The sequence below is a fragment of the Triturus cristatus genome, chromosome 6 (assembly GCF_964204655.1).
Source record: "Triturus cristatus chromosome 6, aTriCri1.1, whole genome shotgun sequence".
Taxonomy (NCBI): domain Eukaryota; kingdom Metazoa; phylum Chordata; class Amphibia; order Caudata; family Salamandridae; genus Triturus; species Triturus cristatus.
In genome coordinates this window covers 559,926,691-559,954,680 of record NC_140589.1, presented here as the reverse complement: position 1 = coordinate 559,954,680, position 27,990 = coordinate 559,926,691, and the positions used below count along the sequence as shown (strand labels likewise).

Here is a 27,990-nt window from a genome sequence, read left to right as displayed (position 1 = left end):
TCCTATCCCAAGGCCAATCGCATCATTCTCGAGATTCGGGGTGAGAACGGAACCCACCATGTCACTTCCCAAGCCATCGCTCGAACATTTGCCGGCTATTATGCAGCCCTCTACGCAGCCCGAACCCCCTGGTCTTCCCTGGCGACCTTATTGGCCGAAACTGGGACTCGGCTGCCCTGCCTTTCCCAGACGGAGTCGGAGACTCTAGACCTTCCTTTCCCACCGGAAGAGATACACTGTTGCGCTCCGGCAAAACGCCCGGGCCCGACGGTTATCCCCAAGAATATTACGCGACCTACCGGGACACATTGGTCCCTCACTTGGTGGAGTTGTTTAATTATGTAATAGACAAAGGGTCCTTCCCTCCTGAGACGGATGTGGCCACTATTGTAGTCCTCCCGAAGACACAGCCGCCCTCCCTTGCCTGTGCAGACTACCGCCCCATCTCCCTTATTAACACGGAGGTCAAACTCTTCGCCACTGTGGTGGCACAACGACTTCGCCCCTACTTACAAGCGCTGGTCCACCCTGATCAATGCGGCTTCATGCCTGCCCGGGGTACCCGACATTGCATACGCCGCCTCCACCTCGCTCTTGCACATCGCCATCACCTCACCCCGTATTTGGCTTTGCTCTTCAAAGATTTTGAGAAAGCCTTTGATACGGTAGATTGGGGCTACCTCAAGGATGTGTTGGAGAGGATGGGTCTCGGTCCTGCGTCCCGACGCCTCATCCGGGTCCTCTATTCTACTCCCAAGGCAAGGGTCCTTATCAACGTTGTGTTCTCGGAGACATTTCCTATCCAGAGGGGCACTCGCCAGTGCTGCCCACTCTCACTGCTTCTATTTGCATTAGCAATGGAACCCCTGGCTTCCCTCATCCGCCAAGACCCCCTCATCCGGGGTTGGGCCTGGGATCCGAACCAGATCGACAAGATTGCCTTGTATGCTGATGACGTCCTCCTCTTCCTGGCAGATCCCGAGAGCTCCGGCCCGGGGTGCCTGGACGCTCTCTCTGCCTTCGAACAGATTTCCGGGCTCAGGCTCAACTCGGCGAAATCCACGCTGGTCCCCCTGCACTCCTCCCGGGCGTGCTTCGACTGGCAAACGTCCATCCCCTTGTGTAGGCAATCATTCAAGTACCTGGGGGTGTGGATCACCCTCCTCCCGGAGCTTGAATGGGCCCTGAACATCACCCCTCTGGTCACCAGGGCCAAAGCGGACCTCAGGAAATGGAAATCTCTCCCTCTCAACCCCCTTGGCAGGAGTGCCCTTTTTAAAATGATGGTCCTTCCCCCGCTTCCTGTACATATTACAAAACATTACCATTTATCTTCCAGGAAGTTGGTTTCGGGAACTGGACGGGGTCCTTACCCGCTTTTTGTGGGGAGGAAAGAGGCCGCGAATGTCCCTGGCACACTGTCGCATACCCCCCTACGACTGGGGCATGGGGTGACCAACTTTCACCTCTACTACCTGCCACACAGCTTATCGTGATCCACGATTGGTTTGTGGGCGGCTGGTCCGACCCAGCGTATCGGGTGGAACTCAGGTCATTGGAATTTGCGCAGCTCCAAACCTACCTGTACGGGTGCCCTGTGCCGCAGGCTCATTCCCTCCCCCCCCCCCCCCCCCCTCCCTGTGACCAGAACGGAGCTTGTGACCTGTCGAGCAGCATTAAGACACGTAAAGTGGGACCGGAAACTCACCAGGCAAACGCCTCTGTGGAGTGGGACGTGGCTGGCGGAGGTCTCGTCTAGCCAGGATTTTCGCAGATGGGACCATATAAGGGTCTCGCTATTGGGAGACATCTGGGTGGGGGCCCAGATCATTTGCAGACCTACAACACCGTTACTCCCTCCATTCCTCCCAATTCTACAAATATTTACATCTGAGGCATGCCCTCCAAGTTCTCATCCCATCCCTCACATCCTCCCCAGAATTCAGCCCCCTGGAGGCCCAAGTGATGATGGGGAACCTGGGCAGAGGGGGGGTGTCGCGGATTTATCGCTCCCTCGTGAACAACGGCCCGCATCCTTAGAACTGCTTTGTGTCAGCTGGAAGGGGTGGCTGGGTCCCTTGGAGGATGCGGATTGGAGGGACGCCCTTATGGCCCCCAAAACATTGACGACCTCCTCCAAGCTGCGTCTAGTTCAACTCTATTATCTCCACGTGGCATACCTCACCCCAGCGCGCCTGTACAGCGCCCGCCTGCGACCCTCCCCATCCTGTACGCGCTGCAGTCAAGCTCCAGCTGATTTTTACCAGATGGTGTGGCAATGTCCCGCTCTCGCGCCTTTCTGGGCAGGGGTGGAACTCGAGCTCACACAAACTCTTGGGTGGGAGGTACCCCACGACCCGCTGCGCCTGCTCCTAGGGGTGTTTGATGGCCTTGATGGATCTCGGGCTGATAAGCGCTTCCTGGAGGAGGGGAGTGGACTGGTGTGGCACCCAGGAGGAGCCCCTCTTCGAGGCCCGGGGATGCCCCAAACTTTTTGGCAAAATATGGGGCAAATGGTTCAACTTACGGCTGGTCTGAGGGGTTTGTGATCATCCTGTATATGATTATCTATAAGCAGGTGTTATACTCATCCCATGAATGCTTTATGAGTCTCTGTCGTCCCCTATTGATTGCACTGTGCTTAAATAATGTGTCTTGATTTGCTACCAATGTATTTTTGTTCTCTTCAAAATCCAATAAACTTGATTATCAAAAAAAAAAAAATCTGCAGAGGGCAGCGTGCCTCGGGCATTAGAAAGTCTAGGGGTGCACAGAGATAAAGAGAGGTTCTGAAAAACTTGTCCAGCTTACCAGAAGACTTGTTAAGTCAGTATGGAGGACAAAGGCACCTCTAGTGCCCCTACCAGTTGTAGGAGTTCCATTTGAGTGGAGGAATGCACATGTAGGACCATTTGACCCCCTAAACCCCAGGTATCCTGAAGCAGTACCTCTGAGGAGCATGACCTCCAGGGTGGTAGCATAAGCTCTTTTGACAATTGTTTCTATTGCCGGACTTCTAAGGATGGTCATTTCTGACCAGGGAACGAACTTTCTCCTCTTGTGCAAGCTGGTGTGACATACCACTTCCCCACGGGATACCTCCTGCAATCCAAAGGTTTGGTGGTGCGGATTAAGAAGATATTGAAGAGCATGATGGGATTTCTGCTCGAGAACCTCCAGAGGAAGTGGATTTTCTCCTGCCATGTCACTTGTTTTTCCACTGATGGATTCCACAAAAAGGGGCAGGGTTCAGTCCCTTTAAAGTTCTATATGGATACTCAATGAAGGATCCACTCACTTAAATCAGAGTACAGAGGGAAAAAACCTCAGTTTCCACAGGATTTTTTTTTTTTGCTAGATATCCGTTTTGTGTTCTGTTATCAGGAAGTGTACCTACTTTCTCTGTGAAGATGGTAACTGCCCCATCGAAACCAAAGATACTCTGCAGGAGGATGTGGTGGACTATGTTATTGGCCTCCGGAAGTTGATGGTGCAGTGCACCACCACTAAGGTTGGGCCAAGTAACTCCAGCTTGTCCCGTGGCCCTCTGAAAGGGGTTCCAACAATGGTTTACATCAGTCTGACTAACTGGTGAGTTGAAGGCCTACTTAAGATTGTTTTTGTTTCTCAAAAGAAGTGAAAATGATTGAGAGGCAAGCTCCTATGTGGCAAGCCGCCACACACCCATTTTTAATGTCAATACCAAGATGTAGAGATATTCCTTTGGGTATGATTTGTTGCGCTATAATAAGTGACTCTAACCTAACATACCACCTTTCTTCTCCAGGACGAGTGCTTGATTTGCGAGGTTACCCCAGGATTATTAGATTCCAGTGTTTGTAAATGCATGTTGACAAAAACAAGACTTAGTAAACTGGATACAAATGGTACTCCAACAGTAGACTTTCTTTCCACATCAACAAGCCAACCTTCAGCTCCCATTGTAGGCAGGTTACATGTTTTATACCTACTATCTGCTCCTTGGAAAATTGTTAACCACAAAAGATTGTAAAAATTAAATTACTGTGGCACTTGGCATGCCTAACCACCTCCTCACGTCAAACTTGCTTTCAATTGCAATTGGGGCCAGATGAAAGGCATTTACACATGACCTGCACTGGAGGAAAGCTTAGGACCCATGATAGACATTGCACAGTTCCTTTTTTTTTTTTTTTAGAAGATTTAAAATTAAGTGCACGGGGATAGTCTCTTAGACATCTGGTTGTGCCCCACATATCTTACCATCTATCTTCTAAACTTGGACAAACAGGGGGATAGAAATGCTACCATATGCCCAGAATCTCTGAGTTAAATTGATAAAAGATAAATGTGCCACAGTACAGCCCTCAAACCAAGATTACAGAATTGCCCCACAATTTCCCTTTCAGCTATCAGAGGCGGGAATTTGAGGATCAGAACCAATCAGCTCCCAGGGATTCTGAAACCTCCGTGGGTTGCCAAGATTATATTTTATAGACAAAGCATGAATTTAATTACAGAGATGTTTCTTACCTCAGGGATGCAAATACTGCCACCCCGCTCTTATCACTACTCGCAGTTAAAAATAAGATTAAGGATATTTTGTCCCACCTCCGGATCTGCCCCATTAGCAAACATTGTAGCTTTCTCCTACCTTCACTCCTCTTCTGCATTTGAGCTTCACAAGGAAATCAGATCTTACCAATCATGGACATTGACATGACATATTGAGAAACTGAGGTAGGAGCCATCTTTGGGCTAGTCCTGTCTCCCACTCCATCCACATATTTGTGCACACTTTAATTACAGTAACATAGTGAAAACACGACAAAAAGACTCCACACTAGTTTAGGAAATAGAGAATATTTATCTGAGTGATACAAGACTAAAACGGCAAAATCTAATTAGTAAAAGTTGAGATTTGATTTTTTAAAAAAGATTAAATCCAAAAACAGTGCTTAGAAGTTAATAGCGCTAAAAGGTTACTTGAGGTTGCACTAGACCAGGGTAAATCCAAAGTTCAAGCCCACTGTGATGGAGGGCAAGCTGGCTGCTGGACCCACGCTGGCCCTTCTCATAAAGTACCTTTGTATGGAGCAAGCATTAATGTCGGAGACTCAATGCGTTGGTTCCGATTCACGCAGTCAAGTCGATGCGTCGAAGGTGAGCCTCGAGACAGTGTCTTCAGATTGGCGCTGTGTTGTCGTTGAGCTTCGTAGTGGGGGGCCCCTGACCGGCACTGTGTCATCAGCGAACCTTAGTCAGGTCAATGTGTCATTGTCGAGCCATGCAGTCGGGTCAATGCGTCGTCGTCAAATCAAGTAGAGAAGTTGGCTCTGCACTGATCGGTTCTAATCGGCACAGTGGTGACGATGAGTCAATCGGAACTGACGCATTGCCCTCTGACACAGTGCAGCTCGACAATGCATTGACCTTTACTGCGCAGCTCGACAACGCATTGACTTGACTGCAAGGTTCGACGATGCAGCACCGATCCGTGATCCTGACTGCGAGGCTCGATCACGACGCAGCGCCAATATGAAGACACTGCTGCTAGGCTCCATACAAAGATACTTTTTCAGTGAGACTTGCGTGGGTCCTGTAGCTGGCCTACCCTCCATCGTGGTTGGCCTGAACTTTGGATTTATCCAAGTCTAGCGCGACCTCAAGTACATTTTTAGCATTATTGACTTCTAAACACTGTTTAGGGATTTCATTTCTTGAAAAATTCATATCTCAACTTCTACTGATTGGATTTTTGTTGTTTTGGTCTTGTTGTACTCAGATAAACGTTATCTATCTTTCTAAACGGCTGTGGAGTCTTTTTGTGGTGTTTTCACTTTGTAACTATTAAAGTGTGCACAAATACATTACACCATTGCCTCTTAAGTTAAGCCTGTCAGCGCTGTGCCAAGCTACGAGAGGGCGAACACAGGTTAATTTAGGTTGTGAATCTGACTTACCCTGACTAGGATTGTGGCTCCTGCTTGGACAGGGTGTATAGCAATTGGTGTGTGTATAAACGCCGTTTGTCCGCTGCACCCCTATGTCGTGCAGAAAATCTATAAGCTTATAGATTTTCTGCACAACAGAGAGGTGCAGTGGACGAACACCAACTGCAGTGTTTCACAGAGCCTATTGGCCTGTTTCACCAGAATTACTAACTTGCTTATCCTTCGACCATCAAAACTGCCTGCCGGGCTGTCTTCATTGCAGCAGCTACCTGGCATCTGTGTGGCAGATCAAGACGGATTTATCATGTCCCTTGACCGCTATTAACACACTTTATCTTGGGAGTCATAACTCCAAACTGCACAAATACAGGGATACTAGGCTGCATTATTCCAATGATTACATCCGCCCTGAAGAAGTCCTCTCTACAGACGAACGGTGTTGCCTGTGGCTGTTTCCACTACATGTGTGAAAATTCATTAAAAAAAATTAAAAAAAAGACAAGAATCCTAGTCTTGTTTTCTCTTTGTTATTCTTTTGGTGCATCTTTACATCCTATATTGTTATCTATATCCAATTCTTGGTTTATGCACCTTGACAACAGGTGCTTGTACTATATGCACATATTAATATTCATTGACGTTTGAAGATAACACTTGGAACAAACTGGTCAAGCGCAGTCTCTATTGTCCGCTGCTTCTGCTATTGGACAGGGTGTATACTCTGCCAACCAGAAACCTCAATTTCTAACAATGCACAATTGGAAATGACGTATAAGTGCATTTTCTTTCTTTTAGATAAATCCGCTGAAAAATAAAAGCACTCCATTTGTTTTATATACTTATTACTGTTGTTCGTGGAGTAGTGTGCTGTATTTGTTTCTAGTTAACGGCGTATAAGGGTTAAAGAAAATGTTAGGAACTTTTACATGAACATTTTGAGCTGAGGTGTTCAAACTTGTGTTTGTCAATCAGTGAATATTTGCATATCCCATTTTCTTCAAGGAACAAGAAATTCACGAGACGAGGCAGAGAGAATATGCAGAGCACATGAAACAACAACAGCTGCAGCTTGAAAAGAAAAGGGAAATGGAGGAAAAATTGAAGAGGGACGAACAGCAGCAATTTTTAGAGGAAAAAGCCCAACAACTGCGTGATGGTATGAAAGCCTATTATGTTTACTTACCAAGCATAGTCAAGCTGAAAAACTAATTTGTTGCATTCTTTGAATTGGCCTTCATGCTCTCAATGTCGCTCCTCCTCTGTCAAAACAGTATTGGTTTCCACCCATGCCACGCCAGACATAATATAACTTTTTTTGCTGTTTTGAGTGATTTAACTCTTTGTGACCTGGGGAGAGACTGGGGCATCTGACTGGGGTACTATGGTCAGGTTTATTTGGCTTAGATGTATAATCTGTCCAAATCCTCCTGGAGTTTATATTAGCTAGCGCTAGCATAGACCAGTGGGAGTGTCCTCTCTCCCCTGGACCAGCTACCTGTTGGACAGTGGCCCCATTCATTGTGAAGCTAATGAGATGATGCTTTGATGACCTCCCTTGTTGAAACCTGAATGTGTGAGGACTTGTGCAGTCTTATAGCAGGGCAAATGTTGTACAGTCCTACATCAAGGCACTCACTGGTAGTACAGGATACAAGTCGTACTGACTTAAAAAAGTACGCAGATTGTGTACTCGTACAACAATGGTGTATTCTGTGCCTCATTACATTCAATAGTCTCAGGAGAACAAGGCATGTATATGTTGTCATGACCTACATAGGACCAATCTTTATTCTATTGTTTTGATCAAAACAACTAATAGAAAGGGATTTTCTTGCATTTCACTATTTATACAATTCTTTAATACTCTTATCAGCAAACCTGCGATTGATAAGTCTTGAAGCAGGGCACCACACATGTCCTTTAAGGTCTGGTTATAGGTATCTTTAGCTTTCTGTTCCTCCAAGAAGTGCAATAAGAAGTACAGAATCAGCCATCTTCAGCTATTGGCTTAAATGTACTTTTATATATTTACTCTGCTTATTCAGTGACATTTTTATTTACAGATGCATGCCTTTTTTAGGTCTCGCCTGATCCAGCGCATGCGCTGGTCTGGCCGAGACATTTAGTGTACGGGTTTTCAAAGTGCTGCCACATGGCCTAGCGCTTGCGTTCATGCGAGCGTGCACGCGCGCAGCCGGCAGCTTTCAGCGCCCGAGGCGCCATCTGGAGCTTTCACTTTTTCCGCTGCTGAGTGCACACCACTCGCGTGTTTGCCATCGTGCGCGCACCCCTGCTTTCACCTTTGACGTCTTGTTTTTTTTTTTTACTTGTCTTATAAATGACCCATGCCGTAGCCTTCAGCCCCATTGATTTTTCTTTAGAGGTGCTTTTTTCCACTACACACAGAGGTTTACACACCGCTGCCAAATAATTGATCATTTATCACAAGTACTACTACTCCCAGGCATTGAGCATTCCTCGCCCGTAGTGTTCAACTCTGTCAGTTTATCCGAATACATGCCCTTCCGTCATTCGTAAGTCTTAACTTTGTGTTCCTTTTTCTTCACCCTTGCTTTGTTAGGTATTCCGCCTGGCATTCCACACATAGTTGATATCCTCCCCAGATTCTACATTATATTTCCTCGCAGTCTTTACCCTTCTCATTCCTGTCCTTATCTTATCCTTACAGGCATCCAATCTTGCTGACGAGCCCTGTTAGAAACGTTTCACCTGCTAAACTGGTCCGGAGTTCCTTTCCACCAACCCTGATTAACCCTGCTTTCACTTTTGCCGTCTTTTTTTTTTTTTTTTTTTACTTGTCTTATAAATGACCCATGCCGTAGCCTTCAGTCCCATTGATTTTTCTTCAGAGGTGCTTTTTACCACTACACTCAGAGGTTTCCACACCGCTGCCAAATACTCGATCATTTCTCACAAGTACTACTACTCCCAGGCATTGAGCATTCCTCGCCCGTAGTGTTCAACTCTGTCAGTTTATCCGAATACATGCCCTTCCGTCACTCGTAAGTCTTAACTTTGTGTTCCTTTTTCTTCACCCTTGCTTTGTTAGGTATTCTGCCTGGCATTCCACACATAGTTGATGTCCTCCCCAGATACTACATTATATTTCCTCGCAGTCTGTGCTGCCCAAATAGTGTTTCTCTTGCTGTGAATGTATAAAGAAACATCGGTTTTGTGTAACGTTGGCACTTTCTTACCATTAAAGCAATTGCTGCTCTGATATCTTTTAACATGAGATAATTGTTGGAACCCATTACTCGCAGAAATTGCGTTAACTGTTGCCTCTTTGTAGTCCTTCTTTCATGTTAATGACTATTGAGCTTGCAATTGGCCACCATCCCCACCCCGTTTTTAGGCCTGACATTAAACAAACCTTTTGATTTTAATTAGTGTTATAGTGTCTTTCAGCCTGGTCTCTTCACTAACTCACCGTCACTGACAGACTCTCACTGACAGACTCTCACTGACAGACTCTCACTGACAGACTCTCACTGACAGACTCTCACTGACAGACTCTCACTAACAAACTCACATTCTCACTAACTCACTCTCTCTCTCACTGTGAGAAAGTGGCTCTGTATATACTGTTCCCAAATAGGTACAGTGTGTACAGAGTCCACAGTTCCCAGAGGTTTGGCAGAGGCTTAAGTTAGCTATAACCTTACTCTCTAAAGTGGTAGCATGATCGAGCAGTAAGGCAGTATCAGAGAACAGTGTAAAGCATTTGTTGCACACACTCAGTCAGCAAATGCTCGCACACACTCAATAACTGAACTCTAGGCCAATGGTTTATATATAAAAAATATATGCTTGTTTTATTTTAGAACCAACAATAGGTATCAAAATATACTTTCTCAGGATGAGATGCTTTAGATAAATACTTTTGCAATATGCAATTGGCTTTTGTAGAAAGTTACAGGTTGTTGCAATAGGCAACACAAGTTCAAACACAATAATGCATTGAGTTCAATGGAAGTTTTAAGTTATTTGCAATAGATTACTTTCAGGATTACTTTTGTAATTCCAGGACTGGATCTTAGATTCAGTCCTAGGTCAGTTCTCAGAAACAAGTGATAAAAGTCGACTTAGTTGCTGTTATGATTTTTAGACAATATTTTGCTATTTTAAAAGTTGACACTTAGAACATTTTTCATAGAAAACAGTCAATGATTCCCTATGGAAGAAAATTCAAGTTGCAGGTATAGTATGTTCTCGTTACTTTTGTAATCCAGTACTGGGTGCCTAGACTCAGTACTGGGACCTCTATCAAAAACAGGTAAGTAATTACATTTTCACAGTTTGTACGATTTTTAAAGAATATTTGAAGTTTGCAAAAATCGACACTTGGAAGATATTTCGCAGAAAAACAGACAATGATTCCCTATGGAAGAAAATTGGGTTACTGGTAAGTACGGTTGTGAATATTTTTCAGGGTCAGTGCTGGGCACCAAGATCCAGCACTGGGAGCTCACCTAATAGCAGGTGAGTATTTTCGTTTTCGTTACTCGGCTGATTTCTGGTGAATATTTTAAGTTTTGAAAAGTCCACACTTGGAACAAATTTCAGAAGAAATCAGTCAGTGTTACCCTATGGAGAAAATTGAGTTATCGGCTTTCAGGTAAGTACTCGACTGGCAAAGTTAAGGTTCTGGGCACAGACTCGGGGGTCTCCCATGGTCAGGTAGGTACAGTTGTTAAACCCTCAGCAAAACAGGGGCAGGCCGGGTGCAGAGTGAGCTAGGCCCAATGTTATCCTATGGGAGGCAGGGGGGCCTTGGTTGGTGGCTGCTGACTAGCAGGCCACGCGGCTGTGGGAGCTGGGCTCCTGGTCACTTGCTCAGGGCAAATGGGAAGTAGATAGGTGCAAAGGTTACACTGCCAGGGCCACTCGGGCGGCTGGGTTCAGGGCGCTTTTGAGACTTCGGGCGCTCAATTGGTTTCAATGGGAAAACTCCGGTTTAGAAAAAGACTGCAAGCTCGGGGATGAAGATTCTTCAGGTGCCACCACCACTTCGAGAGGTAAGTTGGGTAGTTGGAGGTTAGGTAGGTACCCAGGAGTTGGGCACAGGGGGCCGCAGGCCGCCGGGTGCAGGGGTGCCTTTTGGTGTCAGGAAATCTTACCCTCTGTTGATCGCGGTTTGGGGGGGGCACCTGGTTCTGAGGCTGCAGGCGTCTTCAGGAGTGTCGAGGGAAGTCCTTGGGTGCTGGACTCAGGATCACAGTCGCCGGGGGGTCGTCCTCGTGGTCTTTGTTCACTCCGGCACAGGCCAGGCTTGGCGGGTGCAGAGTGTGCAGGGTTCGCGGTTCCGGGCAGATGCCAGGGATTAGCAGCTGATTTTGAGTACAGCCTCTACTCATGGGAGTCCCAGGTGCTTAGAGCCAAAAGGTACCCAGGTCCTCCGGGGTTTGTGAGGTTGCTAGCCACAAGAGATGCCGGGTTGTAGCAGGTTCGGGGGTCGACAGGCTGGTAGGGCTGGGGCCAAAGCAGTTGGTGTCTTCCTCTTCTTAGCAGCTGCAGGGCTGGTCTTCTTTCTTCGTGCTCTTCTTTGTATTTCGGAATCTGGGGAAGAAAGGTTCAGGGTGCCCCTAAATACTAGATTTAGGGGCGTTACAAGTAGGTGAGGGGCAGGGACCAATGGGTCCCTGTCCTGGGGTGGGTACACCCCCTATCCTGCCTCTCTCCTGTGGGAGGGGGGCAGTAGCCTAGTCCTGATAGGGTAGGGCTTCCCATCTTCAAGATGGCGAGAGCCCTGAGATGTGCTTCACCTCGCCTCCCCAACCTGAGGGGTGGGGTTGGCAGGCTGGCACATCCCCTGTCCTTATTTGGGGTTTCTGGCCAAGCTTCCCGCCAGAGTGGGCGTTGCAAGTTGCCTGGGGAAGCTCACAGAGGCGGCATGCCTTTGAAGCTTCCCCCTGCCCATCCTGGGGGAGGAGATCTAGCACCTCGTCCAGGATGTGCATTGTTGCAGACCCAGGAGAGCAGGGGCTCTCCTACCCAGGGGTCCAGCAACATGTCTGCTGTGTGGCAGCGTCAGACCAGACGTGGATTGTAGGTTAGGTTTAAGGGGGCCTCTCCAAGATGCCCTCTGTGGTGCTTGGTACATTAAATCCCATACTGGCATCAGTGTGGGTTTAATGTGCTGAGCAGTTTGATACCAAACTTCTCAGTCTTCAATGTTGCGATTATGGTGCTGTGGAGTTCGTGTTTGACAAGCACCCAGCACCATCTACTCTTAAATGGCAGCACTGCACTTACAGGGCCCAGGAATGGACCCGGGTACTGTAGAGGCACAGGGCTCATGCTCCTGTGCCCACACCACTGGCATAGGGCACCCAGCTAGAGGGGTGGCTGATGTATGCCAGGGCAGTGTAGGTGGTGGGCATGGCACACAGGGATGTGTGCCATGTCGACTCTCTGTTTTGTCCTGTACCCAGACACTCAGCCTGCAAGGGCAGTGTGTGTGTGTTAGGTTACAGGGCCTCTAAGGGTGGCACAATGAGTGCTGCATCCCTTGGAGGCCTTCCCTGGTCACAAGGCCCTGGGTACCTAGGGTACCATTTACCAGGGGCTGGCATGTGGCCAGGGTTTGCCAATTTGGGTTGGAGGTTTTGGTTTAGGGAAGGAACAAAGGCCCTGGGCACCTGATTGGCAGGAGTCCAGAGCACACTCAGTCAAAGAACATTCAGCAATTCAGCAAAAAGTGGGGGCATACCATGCAAGAAAGATGGCCCTTTCTCACACTCACTGACTAACTAAATCTTCCACTCTCTCTCACTAACTAACTCTCCCACTCTCTCACTAACTAACTCTCACTAACTAACTCACTCACTCGCACTAACTGAATGACTCACTCTCAATTACTCACTCACAGTAACAGCCTCTCACTTACAAAATCACCCACTCTCTCACACTCACTAACTAATTCACTCTCAATTACTAACTGGCTCACTCATTCTCACTAACAGACTCTCTCACTCTCTTACTTAACTAACTCTCACAATCTCTCACTAACTAACACTCAAACACTCTCAATAGCTAACTCACTCTCAATAAATCATTAACTATCTCTGAATAGTTCACTCACTCTCTCTCACTAACTAAATCTGTCATTAACTGACTCTTGTGGAAAATAAACTAACTCTTGCTAAAAAACAAAATGACTCTCGCTAAAAAACTAACTCACTCTCGCTAAAACCCTTATTCACTCTCACTAACTTACTATCCCACTACCTCACTCTCTTTCACTCACTAACTAACTCACTCTCTCTCTCATTCACTCTCACTAACTGACTCTCACTAACTGACTCTCACTGTAACTATCACTCTCTCAGTGACTCTCACTAACTGACTCTCTCACTAAAACACTAACTCTCTCACTAACTAACTCTCTCTCACTTACTGACTCACTCACTCTAATTAACTAACTAACCTTCACCGTCATGTTATTTATGCCCTCCCCCCACCCCCACCAAAAAAATAAAATGCATTGGCACAGCCAATAGGTCTCGCCTTGGGGACCTTATAAATGTTTAGCCATTCAACGATTAATGTTGTTGCACAAAGGATATTGTGCTGCATAACGAAATACTTATAAGGTCCAGAAAGCGAGACCTATTGGCTATGCCAATGCTTGTTTCGTTAGGAGGTGCATTTTGTGTGGATGCCCTAGCCTGTTCCAGACACATTGCTTTCACCAATAACGCTTAAGCATTCATTTGTTTTACTTTGCTGTCACCACCACTTAACCCTAGTACCAATACCACTAACACCACAACCACCAGCAGAACCGCAGATACTACCTCCATCACTACCTAGTAATGGCAAAGATAATAGGTCTGGTTATCAATTGAAAATATATTACTGCATTCCTATGTTTGCATGCTTCATAACTTTAAAGCAAGACTGTTGGTTTGCCATTGCTTGTTTTATTAATCTCTTGCAAACGCATAGCTGTACATAGACAGATTGAAGCATTGGAACGTTAACCTATTGGGTTAAAACAATAAGGTGTTACCAATTTTACATAAAATGATAAAACATCAATAATTAACATTTGTTATATTTGTTTCTATATAGAATGGGAGAAAGAAGAATTTGACAGAAGGCTAAAAGAAAATAACTTGTTACAACAAAAAAAGGAGCGAGAAGAGAGAGCCAAGACTGAGGCAGATGCATACAAAATAGAAAACGAGAAAGAAAACCTAGATAGTAAAATGGACGAAGAGAGAAGGAAAAAGGAGCTTCTTCTTGCCAAGATGAGTGAGATTGACAAAGAAAAACAAAATGGTTTTCACTCGGATGTTCTCATCACAAAAGCCATTTCCCAAACCCAGCACTTAGACAAACCATCCAACCACGATTTAGCAGATAAAAAACCCAAAATGTACATTTTCTCGGAACCTACGCAGAATTTGTACAATGGCATTCCAGTACAAGGGAAACCGGAATCTACCACTAAAGCAGAGGGACAAGGACGCAGAACAAACAATACCACTGATAACGCCGATTTGGCCTTTGGTAATTACGCACCTTCTTTTGGAAAGGTATCCGGAAGGTCCGGGCTGGCTATTCAAAAAAGTGATGTGTCAGGGGACAACGTTGTGAACAATACGGATCTGGGTTTTCATAAGCAAAAAGATAAGAAGTCAAATTTATTGGAGCAACTATTTGGTGCCAACGCCATAACCACCACCACCCTTTCAAAAACTGATGACCAAAAAACTGATACTAGAAAAGTTGGCAATGGTTCCGGCGATACTTTACCTTGGGATCGAACCAGCAAAGTTAACGCTAAAGAAGGTCGCCTCAATTTTACTGAAGTGAGAAGTGAGAATCATAAAAGGCACCTATTGCAGCCTGCAGCAGGAAGGCCCGCAGTGAGAGCCATTAATTCTTTGGACGATGAAATAGAAGAAGTGGCATTGTGAGAAGTGAAAAACAACGATTTACGAATTTGTAAATATACATCCCAATGATATTTATTAATTAAAGACATTGAATTCTTTCATATTTAAAAAAATGAACATGAACTTTTAACTTAATGATTTGGAATTTTTAAACTGGATTAAATAGATAAAACAGTGCACATTACAAAATCACCCTCACTGATATTTATGTACACCACACATTTTTTTGCATTTCATTTTTAAAATAGGATTACATTAAATGCACTTATAATTAAATACATCACGTTGACTCGTCTGTTTCAATTGCTCTTCTATTCATGGGCATGTACATTGATTTATGTTCTATAAGCATTGTCCTTCCTTAGTGCCGTTCCCTTCTCTTGTGTGATGTGCTTAGCACCACCTGATAAAACTCGATAGCCATCCAAAGACAAATGAGTCTTAAAGCTTTTTTTAAATCCGGATGAACTCGCCAGTGCTCGAAGGAGATCTTCAGTCTTGCATTCTTAAGGCTGAGGCACTTGACTGGTAGAGCAAAGGAATTGTTTATTTACGGTTGTGTGATGATAACGTTAGGTATGTATGGTCTACTGACTTTAAGTTTTAAATCGTGTCCTGTTAGAGCAGACGTAGATTATGCACTACTTCCGAAACTGTTATTACAGATTAAAATCTATTCTAGGTTAATTGAGAAAGTAGGGAAACGTGAGCAGAGCAGAAGTATGCTGTCTCTTTCATAAGGCAAATAATGGCAGTGCTACCACATTCAAAGTCATCAGTGGCTCAAAAAAAAATTGATCACATCCCTTCCAATCTACAGTCCCTAAAATGGCTACCCTGAGGCGAGTATCCACCTCAAAATTGCTTGTATGACACATAAAGCGCTGCACCACAATGCTCTCTTTTACCTGACCCAGAAATTGACTTTTTGGGGTGGAAACAGACTCTCTAGAAGCACAAGTTCCTTACTACTCAGACAACAAAAGTTTAAGAAAAAGGAAACTTACAACTGATCCTTCTCTGGAGTTGCCCCCACAATTTCAAACTCCCTAACACCATCCCCCTCACCCCCATCCCTACACCCCTGATCAGATGCTACCCATCCACCTCCATTTTCAGGAAAGAAGTTAAAAGTCTACTTTCCAACAAATTCCTCTCTAAATGAGGTTCCTACCTCCCTATCCTCATGAGCGACCATTCCCTGCTACTCTTACCATTTATATTTGTAAATATTGGGCTATTGTTGTTTTGTGATCAATAACATGTCTGTACATTATCACTGTGTCACATTGCCTCCTTGTTCCAGCTTGTAAAGCGCCCCGTCACCCTTAAGGCTCATGTTCGCGCTATATAAAACTCTAAATGAAATTAAAATAAAGTTGCTGGAGTCCAGCAGTTTGGAATGCTAGGAGATAAAGGCACTGTAATCTGAGGGTTTAGTAATTCAAGCCTGCGCTATTGTCAATATGTGAATGATTTAATTAACTTTACTGTCGATCATTTGTGAGAATTGATATGGACGTCACTGAAACCATAGTGGCAAAGTAATAATTGGTCACTATAGTTCATGTATTCTTCCCCTTGTCTGCCCTATTCTAGGCACCTTTTTAGGTCTCGCCTGACCCAGCGCATACGCTGGTCTGGCGAGCATTATTGAGAGGGCTCCAAAAAGTGCTACCAGGCCAGCCTGGAGCTACAGTACATGTGCGTGGGCGCGCGCACCGCGCTTTACCGCGATTACTTTCACTTTAGCGGCCGCAGGGCCGCTTTGATGTGTGATCGTGATCACGATCACTTTTACTTTCGCGGCCGCACGGCCGCTTTGCATAGCCAATAGGTCTCCCTTTTGGGACCTTATAAGTATTTAGTTATGCAACTGTTGCATGGCTAAACACTTATAAGGTCCCAAAGGCGAGACCTATTGGCTATGCCAATGCTTGTTATGAGTGCTTGGGAGTAAGTTCTTTTCTTTGACAATGACGGATTTACTATTATCGGGAGCCTCATTTATTTCAAAACCAGCTAAATAATGGTGAGCAGGTTTTTGGTGAATCAGTAATTTTTGATACGGTCCCATCGAGATTATTAAAGGCACACTTAAGGAGGTTGTTGCTGTCGACTTTTCAACGAAAGTGTTTATTTCCTGCTTACTTACTAAAGTATGTTAAAAGTGCATACACACACAACATCATATTTTAACAAAAAGGTGACAGTGGTTAAATGATTGCACACCTGAAAAACTACAGGATAGGAAATAGAGCTGGGCCGGTTCCTTATGCATTCTTCTTGCCTGAGTTAAGCGCCTTTTTGTTCAGATGACTGCAATCTGAGATCAACTAACTCCTGGGAGCTGCTACTAGTTCCGCTTCTCCCTAAATTGTAACATTGTTTATTGGCAACTGGACCTTTGTATAAGTCGAGCAAGCAGAAGCAGACGCTACGTTCATGTCCTGTAGACTTTTTCTGCTTCCCTCAACCCCGAAAATCTGCCAGAACCATGCTGAGCTGTGGGGTTGTAGTCCCGGTCTTTTGGTGGGTGGATCAGGACCCCCAGATTAGCTGTTTGCAGGATGACCTGCTGCTTCAGACCACTGGTGCCTTCAGGTGCCTTAGAGTGGCGTGTGTAGGACAGAGAGAGAAGCAGAGAAGGAGTCACTTGCAGTCTTGGAACGAGCATCAGCGAAGCCCATGTATTAATCAAGTTGATTTGAGTGCATGCGTTAGTTTGTTCATATATGCACATAGGAACCAGCTGATCTTTTTGCGTTGTTCCCTCGTCCTAGCAAACCTGTCAATTTATGTTTTGTCTCATTGTTGAAAATGTTTGCCGAAGGAGCTTGGAGTGACAGAGGATCAAGGTGCGCTTTCACCAGGGGAGCTCTTGTCATCACAAGTTTCCTGCATTATCTAACGAATCTGTAGCAGCAGGCTGGGAGAGTGAGAGAGGATTTGGAAACAAGGGAAAAGAGAAGGTGGCAGCAATGTGGCTTGCTGCTCAAGTAAATGTGAGTGGAGTTGAGCTTTTACTACACAAGTTCTATTTTTCTTTCCTATTTCGTTTGGTTGAGTTATTTTCATGGTGTTGTATGGCCACTGACTTATAGATCCATCCATACCAGTCATAATAAACTAGAAAAGGTTCGGATATTAGACGATCAAAGACACAGCAATGGCGTGGGTGGAGTCCATATAGATTACACTATTTAGTCGATTAAAAAAAATGTGTGCTTTACTGCTATTCTTATAAAACAAATAGAACACTAGATCAGTAATTTGTTCTAGAAAAAGTAGACAAAGAACTATACCTCACCAAGTAAATACGTCCAGGCGAAAATCCCTGTTTGTAGGATCTTTACCGGCTGTACCCACAACTCCCCAATTTAAAACCTCAAGGTGCCTCCGAACAAATTATTTCGGAAGATGAAACAAATTTACAAAACAAACAAATGTACTCTCGAGCTGCTAGCCCTGGTCCGGTGTCAGGTTAAGTGCCACCTCATCTCTGAGTATGCTGACAGAAAATGTATAACTTTCCAACTTTACTTCAGGGGTACCCTTGGATTATTCTGTCCAGAGGTTAAAATTGTTCAAGTAAAATTGCCTGGTACACCAGGTTCTACAAAACCTCTTCAATAAAACAGCAAGTACCCCAAGAACATTTTTAGACTTCAGGCTGAATCAGTCGTCAACCCCAGTTTGTCTCTTAGAAAGTATGTTCAGTGCTCCAGGGGATAATGTCCCTTTATCTGCAGCTGTTGAAGACTTAAATAGAATATTGGGTGCTATACTGTCCGTATTAGAAAAAAACTTTGTTACATTCTGACCAGACTTTGGAGAATAGAGTATTGAAGGACAATAAAATACTAGATAAATCAATGAGTACTCTTGCTAACGATGAACCCCGAAAGTCCAAAAGATTTTACTCGTCGATAAGGGTACACAGATATGTTTCCTTCAAAAGAGGAAATCAAAACTATTTGCACTTAAGAAAAAGAAAACATCTATACTTACCAATAACAGTGATCAGGTTTATTCATTAGAAAATCCTTATTTGAAGAAGTTGCTTTGTGGGAAAATATGTTACCTGTAAACAAAAGTATATCATTCTACAACTCAAATTTTTATAAAAGAGGAACAATCATCCCTTCTTTTGGAAGGAGAGGGGCTCTTGAGGATATGGGATTAGCCCCTCATGAACATGTCAAATGTATGTAGGAGCGTCAAACGATAAATATCTTGGTACAAAATTCAAAAATTTTCCTTGGAAAATTCACTGAAGAGTTGGAGCAAGAAAAGCTAAAATATTGGACACATGAAAAAGCTTTCAAGACAGGCGAAATTTCAATGAGTGACTTCTCCAGGATAGAAAGAAAGGGCCAGCTTCTTGACAGTGACATCCCCATTAGTTCCAGCTTTTTAGTCACTCTTAAATCCTTTGGCTACAGAATACCAAGTAGGGTATATAGCCGAAATTTCACCTCCCAATTTTGACCCCATAGAGCTTCATACAAAGAAGAAGATACCTGATCAATTGCTCTACAACCTTAAGGAGGTTACAGTTGAGTTTCATGACTTATTCAGACCCGGTGATGTGCACTTATATTGCCACAACATTCTCACACTACTTAGTTCTTACCCACAGCTCCACAGGTTGCAATCAACAGATATGAAATTCATAAAAATACAGAAAGATCTAGATCAACCACCATCTAAGCTGTTATTTACTTCCGATCTAATTCCATCCATAATTCTGAAAGCAAGGGACTTCTTCCATTACAAAGGTATTGATGCTTGCCCTAAGAAATCTATGCTCAAGGGTATCATAAAACAGCGTTTTGGGATTGTAGGAGAGTAGGGTCTGCTTTCTATGTTCACCCCCACTTTTTGCTTTTGCTTTACTGGTTTTCGACTTAGATGTGGCTGTGGGCCTGCTAATCAGACCCACAGCCCTGCTGTTCTCTCTCTGAATTAATACTATGTACTTTAGGTGCATAACCCATTTGGATAGGATCACCTTATTGGCCCTTGTACAGTGTACCCTAGGTACCCAGGGCATAGGTGTACCCTAGGCCTACCAGGGGCTGCAGCATGTATTATGCCACCCCTGGCCTTCCATTTTGACACAACTGGCTGATCACTCAGCTGGGGCAAGGTCGTGTAATCACCCCTTGCTTAGGTGTAGTATTCCTATACCTAACTTACATATAGACACATGTGTACCTATCAGTCACTCCTATGGCAGGCCTTGACAATCCTGGAGGCAGAGTGCTTGGTAACATGTGAGATGGTGCTCTAGCATGAGCTGAGCCTGTCTGCAGCTTTCGGAACCTTGTCCTTATAGCTGTTCTATGATATAGCCTACCATATACTCTTAAAGTGCCTTATAATCTTAGACGGTTATGGTAACTATGGTTTGGCTTTATCAAAACATGTCGTGTAAGGTGTCTAACACTGTGGAATAATACCCCCATGCCATTTCTGGACATGAGAATATTATTCCCCCCTTCTAGAGGGAAAGACATGTTAAAATCATACTTCAACTGTTAGCCTCTGACCAAAGCCTCAGCATCACAAAATGGATGTTGCTGCCACGACACAAGTCTGACCTCCTGCAGCTGGGAGTGATCCCAGCCAGGGAGGCCTGGACAATAGGTTTCCTGCTTGGGGAGGTGCTAGCACCTCCCCAGACAGCCTTTAGTGTATTGGGGCAGGGTGGGCTGAAAGGAATGAGACATGCCTGGGGCACACAAGGTGTTCCTTGCATAGTCCAGTTCAAACCGGCGCTGGGGCACTCCAGCCCCAGCTCTGGCGCGAAACTGGACAAAGGGAAGTGGGTGTAACCACCCCCTCCCAGGTCCCACCCATAAGGCGTGACCTAGCAGGTATCCCAGCCCCCCAGATTAGTATAAGAGTGGGAGTTGGGCCTCAAGACTTTAGATTATCCTGAACCTGCAAAACTGAACAGAAACTCTGGACCTTCGACATTCGACGAAAGAAGAAGACTGAAGAATCTCCCTTGTAGCCAAGGAGTGGCTACCCTCTGCAAACAGGCACCATCAAGAGACTACCCTTTGCTTTGCCCACGTTCTACGAGGAACCGACTGCAGAGCCTGACCAGAGCCTTGACTTCCAGACTTCTCCGACCCTGATCCACATCTACAGCAGAGCTGAGATCCGTGGAGGCGACGAGCGACGTGGGACCGGCTACCTGGAAAAAGTGGCTAGTAACTTAAAGCGCAGCTTCTGAGGTACCCTCAAAGTTGTGCACCGGGGATTGAGAAGCCCCAGCCCCAAGCACCATCTGCACCGAAGATCAGCCCCCCACACTCCACGAGTCCTGCGTGGGGCCCTTCAGCATTTTCCTGCTTGCCGCGTCTGTCCGGTTGCTTGCCCGCTGGCTAGTGGCCTTTGTGACGACGCACCCTGAAATCTTCTGCGCTGGTTTGGCTCCTCCAGACTGGCTCCCGCTTCTCTGCAAAGAAGAAGCACCCCAGACCTTCCTGGTCTGCACCAGAAGCAAGTCCTTCGTTCTTCGTGGGTTCCGCTTGCCAAGGCTTGGTGAGTCCTAGTCCAACTTCGACGCCGCCGACAGCAAGAGCCTTCGTGGGACAGCTCGCCTCCTGGTCCTGGTCGTCCTCGACGCTTCCTGGTCCTCCTGGCTGCAGCGACAAGCTTCACCTTCACCTGCAATCTTCACGACATCGCCTGGTTCCTTCCTGGTTCCACGTGGTCACTGGCTAGTGACCTTGACTCTGTCCCTTCTGCTTGCAGGTTTCTTCTCTTCTAGATCCCAGCCTTGGGATCCACCGGACACTCTTCACTGACTGCCTGTCAGCATCTTTCTTCAGGCATCCATAGGAGTCGACGACGAAAACGACGCATCTTCACCCCTATGCACCCGCAGCCTGTGGGCTAGGTAACTTGGGTACTCCGGTGCTCATCAGGATAGTGACTATCCTAGTGTCTAGTTTTCAAGTCTCAACTTCCTAGCTACTCCGGAAGTGTCCTAAATCTACCGTTTTCTAAACTGTACTATTGCTATTGACTTTTACGCATTACGCGTGAGTGTTTCCACTCTGCACACGAATCCCGTGGGCCTCCCACTTCCTAACTAACGCTAGTGTAGTGTAGCCCCAGCGATTCCCTAGGCCTAGGCCTATTCTATTTCCGTGACAGTGGTTCTTATACCACTTACTTAGTATATGGTTTGCGTGGCCCCTAGGGCCTAACTGTATTACTTACCTGTGTGACTTAATGTATGCTTAAATAAGACTGTGTTGTACTTACCTCTAATCTCATAAAGAGTGCTGAGGGTTTGACTAGAATAAATACACTTTATTTTATATATATATATCTGTTGTGGTGTCCTTTCATTTGGTATTCAAGGGATTATATATGGTATCACAGCTGGCTTCACATGCCATTCAGAGTTTAGCCTAAGACTGCTCTTGTCCATGCTACCACTAGGATAGCTGGTCTATAAGGTTGACTTTACAACCAATCACCATAAGGGTATTTGGACTGATATAAGGTGTACACTAGAACTAGTGACATCATACATCAGGCCAACTTCTCACAGGGATTATATTATCCGTAGGAGTAATACCAAGCTACGTTTAAATAATGCAAATTCCACATGGTCATATTTACTTACTGAGTCTAAGGAAACAGCCCTGCTGCAACCATTCTTAAATTTTAGGCCGCGCTCAACAAATAGTCTGCTTGTAAATGTGTATTTTACTTGTGGTTGTAGAAATCATATAAAATTAGGATAGTACTATAATTGTGCCCTATTTCTTGCACTCCAGGATCCTCTAGATTGGATAATACTAGTGGGTGTCGCAGAAAGCAGGTTATTATTAGGTGTGGGCATTCACCCTCAACCCCAATCAATAATAGATCCAGTCAAGTCTCGGTAAATAAACCCTTGCTCAACCCTTGGGAGCTTAGCAAACGAGCTGTCGGGCTTAACTTAGGAGACAGGCATGTGTAAAGCATTTAATACCACCAAAACAGTAAATAAGGAAAAGACACAACACAATAAAAAAAAAACACCAATTCATAAAACATAGAGAATATTTTTATCTTTACAATGGTACATAAATGTAAAAAATCCAATGTAGGGAACCAGAGATATGAATTTTTGAAGATTAAATAAAAAAATTGTGCATTCTTGCGCCAAAAAGCATAAAGCGCCACTTGCGATTATCTGGCCGTTCTGGACCGGGTCAAAGTAAAATTTTTAGGCTGACTGCGATGAGTGCAGGTCGTGTAGGTTGAGGGCTAAGTCCCGGTCAAACGTTTACCTTCGGACGTATTCTTTTTCTTGATGCTTGTTTCTTGACGACGAGTCCTCTTGTTCCTTGGATCCAACATTCGATTTGATAAGGGTAGCCTGCTGCAGCGCGTTGCCTTGGTGAGCATCTGGAAGTCTTTGTCCTCAACGTCCACCGCGAGAAGCTCCAGAGCTTTCAGCAGGACAAACCAGCGCAGTCAGGCCGATTTGCCATTCGACAGCGGCGGCTTGACTCTTGACATCAAACTGCTCTCCTCCTGGAGCATTTCTGCAAACCTTTGTAAAAAGTTTCCAAACTGTTGAGTTCTTGCTGTTTGATAGTTCTTTTGGGGAAAAAGGGGTCCAGTAGCACCAGCCAAGGGTTCAGAGACTCTTGGTTGCCTCTTGGGGGCTAGGACTCAATTTGCCACAATGCACCTGTACAATCCAAGAAATACCCAGTTGCACCTTGTCAGCTGGGTTGATCCTCTCTTTGGCTCTGTATGTGACTTCTTCCAGCTCGGTTTTAACTGTTATTGATCAAGGAGTCCACTCCTTTTCCTTTATGGCACCTTGTGAGTGCAGCAGGTGCTGTCCTTCTGAGTGCAGTCTTCTGTGGTGCAGTCCAAGGGTCCAACAGGGCAGTCCTCCTTCTTACGTTCCAGGGTCCAATCTGAGCATTTCCTGCAGCTCTGGCATATTTATACTCCAATCTGGGCTGGCGGGGTAGGGGGCACCCTAACCAAAAGGGGTAAAGCTACCTCCCCCTCTGTAGGAAAGTGGGTTTCTGTTGCAGTAACCCCCCCCCCACACTTTTTTGCCAAACTACTGATGCACTTTTTCTTGGTGTGCCCTGGGTCCCTGCCAATCAGGGTCCCAGGGCCTTTGTTCTTTCCCCAAAACTAACCCAATTAGCATCACTGGCCACCGGTCAGCCCCTGGTAAATGGTACCACAGGTACCCAGGGCACTGTGACCAGGGAAGACCTCTAAGGGCTGCAGCACTTATTGTGCCACCCTTGGAGGCCCTGTACCCTAACACACACACACACTGCCCTTGCAGGCTGAGTGTCTGGGTACAGGACAAAACAGAGAGTCGACATGGCACACATCCCTGTGTGCCATGCCCACCACCTACACTCACACACTGCCTTTGCAGGCTGTGTGTCTTGGTGCAGAACAAAGTGAAGAATCGACATGGCACACATCCCTGTGTGCCATGCCCACAAATCACTGCCCTAGCATACCTTAGTCACCCCTCTAGCTGGGTGCCCTATGCCAGTGGTGAGGGTACAGGTGCATGGGCCCTGTATCCCTACAGCGCCCAAGTCCATTCATGGCCACTGTAAGTGCACTGCTGCGATTAAGAGTATAGGGTGCAGGGAGTTTGTCATTGCGAACTTCACAGCACCATAATGGCTACACTGAAGACTGGGAAGTTTGGTATCAAACTTCTCAGCACATTAAACCCACACTGATGCCAGTGTAGGATTTAAGGTAAAATGCACAACAGAGGGCATCTTAGAGATGCCCCCTGAAACCCGACCAACTCCTAGTGACCTGACTGAGTGGCTGCTTAGGCTGCCACCACCAGACATGTTTCTGGACCCCTGGGTCGAGAGCCTGCTGCTCTCGGGGGCCTGAAACGATGCACATCCTGGGATGAGGTGCCAAACCTCCTCCCCCAGGATGGGCAGGGCTCACGAAGGAGAGGCTTCAAAGGCATGCCGCCTTTTTGAGCGCCTCCAGACCATATGCTGCTTTCAGCAACTGGTCCCCACTGGTTCTACCCCCACTTTGGGTGGGAAAACCGGCGGGAAAAACAAGTGAGGAAGGGAGGTGTGCCCACCTCTGCCAGCTCCACCCCTCAGGTGGGGGAGGCGAGGTGAAGCACAACCTCGAATCCCCGCCATTGAGGATGGGGGGACCCAGCCAACCAGGGACAGGCTCTTGCCCCCCTCCCTCCCACAGGAGAGTGGCAGAATAGGGGGTGTACCCACCCCAGGGAAGGGACCCATTGGTCCCTGCCCTTTACCTACCTGGAACGTCCCTAAATTTAGTATTTAGGGGGCACCCTGAACCTTGCTTCCTCAGATTAGAAACCACAAGAAAAGAAGATAAGAAGAAGGACCGAAGAGCCGTGCAGAGCTAACAAGAGGATGACGCCCACTGACTTGGCCCCAGCCCTACAGGCCTGTCTCCACTCGAACCTGCTCCTGCGAAATCCCAGCATGCCCTGCAGCCAGCAACCTCACAAACCCCGGAGGACCTGCCTGCCTTCACTTCAAGGACTCTATCTCCCAAGAACACCGGACATGTTTAAACTGCAGCTCATGGTGCCAGCCAGGAACCGCGAATCCAGCACACTCTGCACCCGCCGACCCCGGCCCGAGCTAGAGTGAACCAACACCACGAGGAGGTCCCCCCGGCGATCCTGATCTGAGACCTGGCGACTCCTGACCTGCCTTAAGCGCCAGTCGACGTCTGCAGCCTCAAACCAGAAGACCCCCACCGCGACCAGAGCGGGTAAGAAAATCTGATGCAAAAAGGCACTCCTGCACCCGACGCCCCATGGCCTTGTGTGCCCAAACCAGCGGTGCCTAGCCTACCCACGACATCCCAACTTACCCCTCAAAGTGGTGGTCGCACCCAAAAGGTCCTCATCCCCAAGCCTGCAGCCTTTCTTCAAACCGTAGGATCTCCTTTGAAAACCACAGGGCACCCGATATCGAAACAGCACTTTGCACCCGGCCGCCCCAGTGCCGCTGAGGGTGCACTTTTGGTGCCTACTGGTTTCCCCCTTAGCCCTGACCTAAACCCTAGGAGCTTTGCTCCCACAGCTGTGTGGCCTGTTAGCCAGCTGCCATCAACCGGAGACCCCCTAACCTCCATAGGATAACATTGGGCCTCGACACTCTGCACACGGCCTCCCTAGTGCCGCTGAGGGTACAACAACAGTGCATCACTGACCCTGGGAGACCCTTGAGTCTAACCCCAGAACCCCAACTCCAAAGACCGAGTACTTACCTCGAAACGATAACCTGCTTTTCCTCATAGGATAACATTGACATTTTTGTCTCCCAAAAAGTTTCTAAGTGTCCACTTTTGAAAACTAAGAATATTCTTTACAAATCGCACAAATAACCAAAACACATTTTCTCAACTGTTCTCAGGAAATGTCCCAGTGCTGAATCTAGGTATCCAGCACTGAGTAGGAAGAGTAACGTAAAAGTAACTTACCTGTGAATTGAATTTCCTTCCGTAGGAGAACATTGGTGGTTCTCTGTGAAAAAGTTTCTAAGTGTCAACTTTTGAAATACAAGAATATACTTTAAAAATCTTACATCTAACTAAAATGCATTTTCTCCACTCTTTTCAGGAAATGTCCCAGTGCTGAATCCAGGATCCAGCACTGTGTTAGAAAAAGTAATCCGAAAAGTAACTTACCTGTAATTTATTGAAAAGGCCTATTCATTCCTTTTTTTTTTTTTTTTTTTTTTTTTTTATTGAGAATTTACTGGTGTCATACAAAAGTTTATACAAATACATTGCCTTATCAATCCTATAAGATCATGAAGAGAACACATAATGGAGTTATAGCCATAACACATGCATATAGTACAAAACCAGATTGAAGATAAACAAAAACAATAGAATATCATTCATAAACAGGAGATAGAAGCTGCATAAATTATGTGCTTGAGCTTCTCCAACTAGCAAGTGGTGCCCATATATTCCTACCCATTTCCCTGACTTTTTTTGCTTTTTAGTTCGTATAAACAGGACTCAATATTATGCACCCCAAGCAGCCTTGCCATCCACATTTTTAAGGTGGGGGGGGGAAGGATCTTTCCAGCCTGCGGCGATAAGGTTACGCAACACAGCGGCAGAAATAAAGACCAGGGCTTCCGCAGTGCTACACAGTTCAATTTTCCTATCTACTCCTAATAACAACAGTGTGGGAGATAGGGCAATTCTGCATTTTAACAGCCCCTCCAAAAAGTTTGATATTTCCCTTAGTAACGTGGATAACTTATTGCACTGGTGGAACATGTGTATTAAGTCCGCAGGGCCAGTCAAACATCTAGGGCACTTATCGTTCTCGACAACACCCCAGGCATACAGTTTCGCCGGAGTAAAATACAGGTTGAACAACGTTTTGTAATGCTGGGCCCGTAGGTTAGATGAGCGCCATAGTTTCTTATTTAAAGTGAGGGCTAAATCTAGATCCACATCGGGATCGCCTAATTTAACTGCCATTGCGGATTCTGTTTTCTCCAAGTCATCCTGAATACCCGCCATTAGATGATTATAAATGTATTTTATTTTATTTCCCCCATTCCCTAAATAGTCCATCAAGGGGAAACGGGTTAATGCCGAGAATCTCGGTCTAAGAGCCTTCAGCGATTGGACTAACTTTCCATACAAAAGCCAGTGGTTAGACGGGATCCCATATTTAAGCTGAATCGCTTCAAACCCAAGAACCGCCCCCCCCCTCCAAAATATCCCCTATAGTCCTAATTCCCTGTTCATTCCAGAGCGGGCAGTTCGAGTCCGTACCCAAGTACGGGAACAGGTTAGAGTTATGTTATGTTAGCCATATTTATATAGCGCACAGATGCCCCAGCAAAGGGGCGTCCCAGCGCTGCAACAGACAAGGTATCAGACCAAACATAACCAACAGCAAATCACTAGAGGTTCTGGGGAAAAAGGAAGGTTTTAATAACCTTCCTAAAGACCAGAAGATCGTCAATAGCACGAATATGGGCAGGGAGAGAGTTCCAGAGCCTGGCCGCTAATACTCTAAAGGAGCGACCACCGGCCCTAACCCTCTTGAAGCGTGGGACTACAACAAA

General features: G+C 45.9%; 1 protein-coding gene across 6 annotated transcripts in view; it reads left to right on the top strand.

Annotated features, from left to right (window-relative positions):
• Positions 1–15,147, top strand: part of LCA5 (lebercilin LCA5) — a 131,267-nt gene extending 116,120 nt beyond the window's left edge. For all 6 annotated transcript variants that reach the window (XM_085610997.1, XM_085610998.1, XM_085610999.1 and 3 more), the window contains 2 exons: positions 6,936–7,089; positions 14,031–15,147. In XM_085610997.1, coding sequence (XP_085467123.1) covers positions 6,936–7,089; positions 14,031–14,881 — 1,005 coding nt within the window. In that variant the 3' untranslated portion in view covers positions 14,882–15,147. The remainder of the gene's footprint in view (positions 1–6,935; positions 7,090–14,030) is intronic.
• The last annotated feature ends 12,843 nt before the right edge of the window (positions 15,148–27,990 follow it).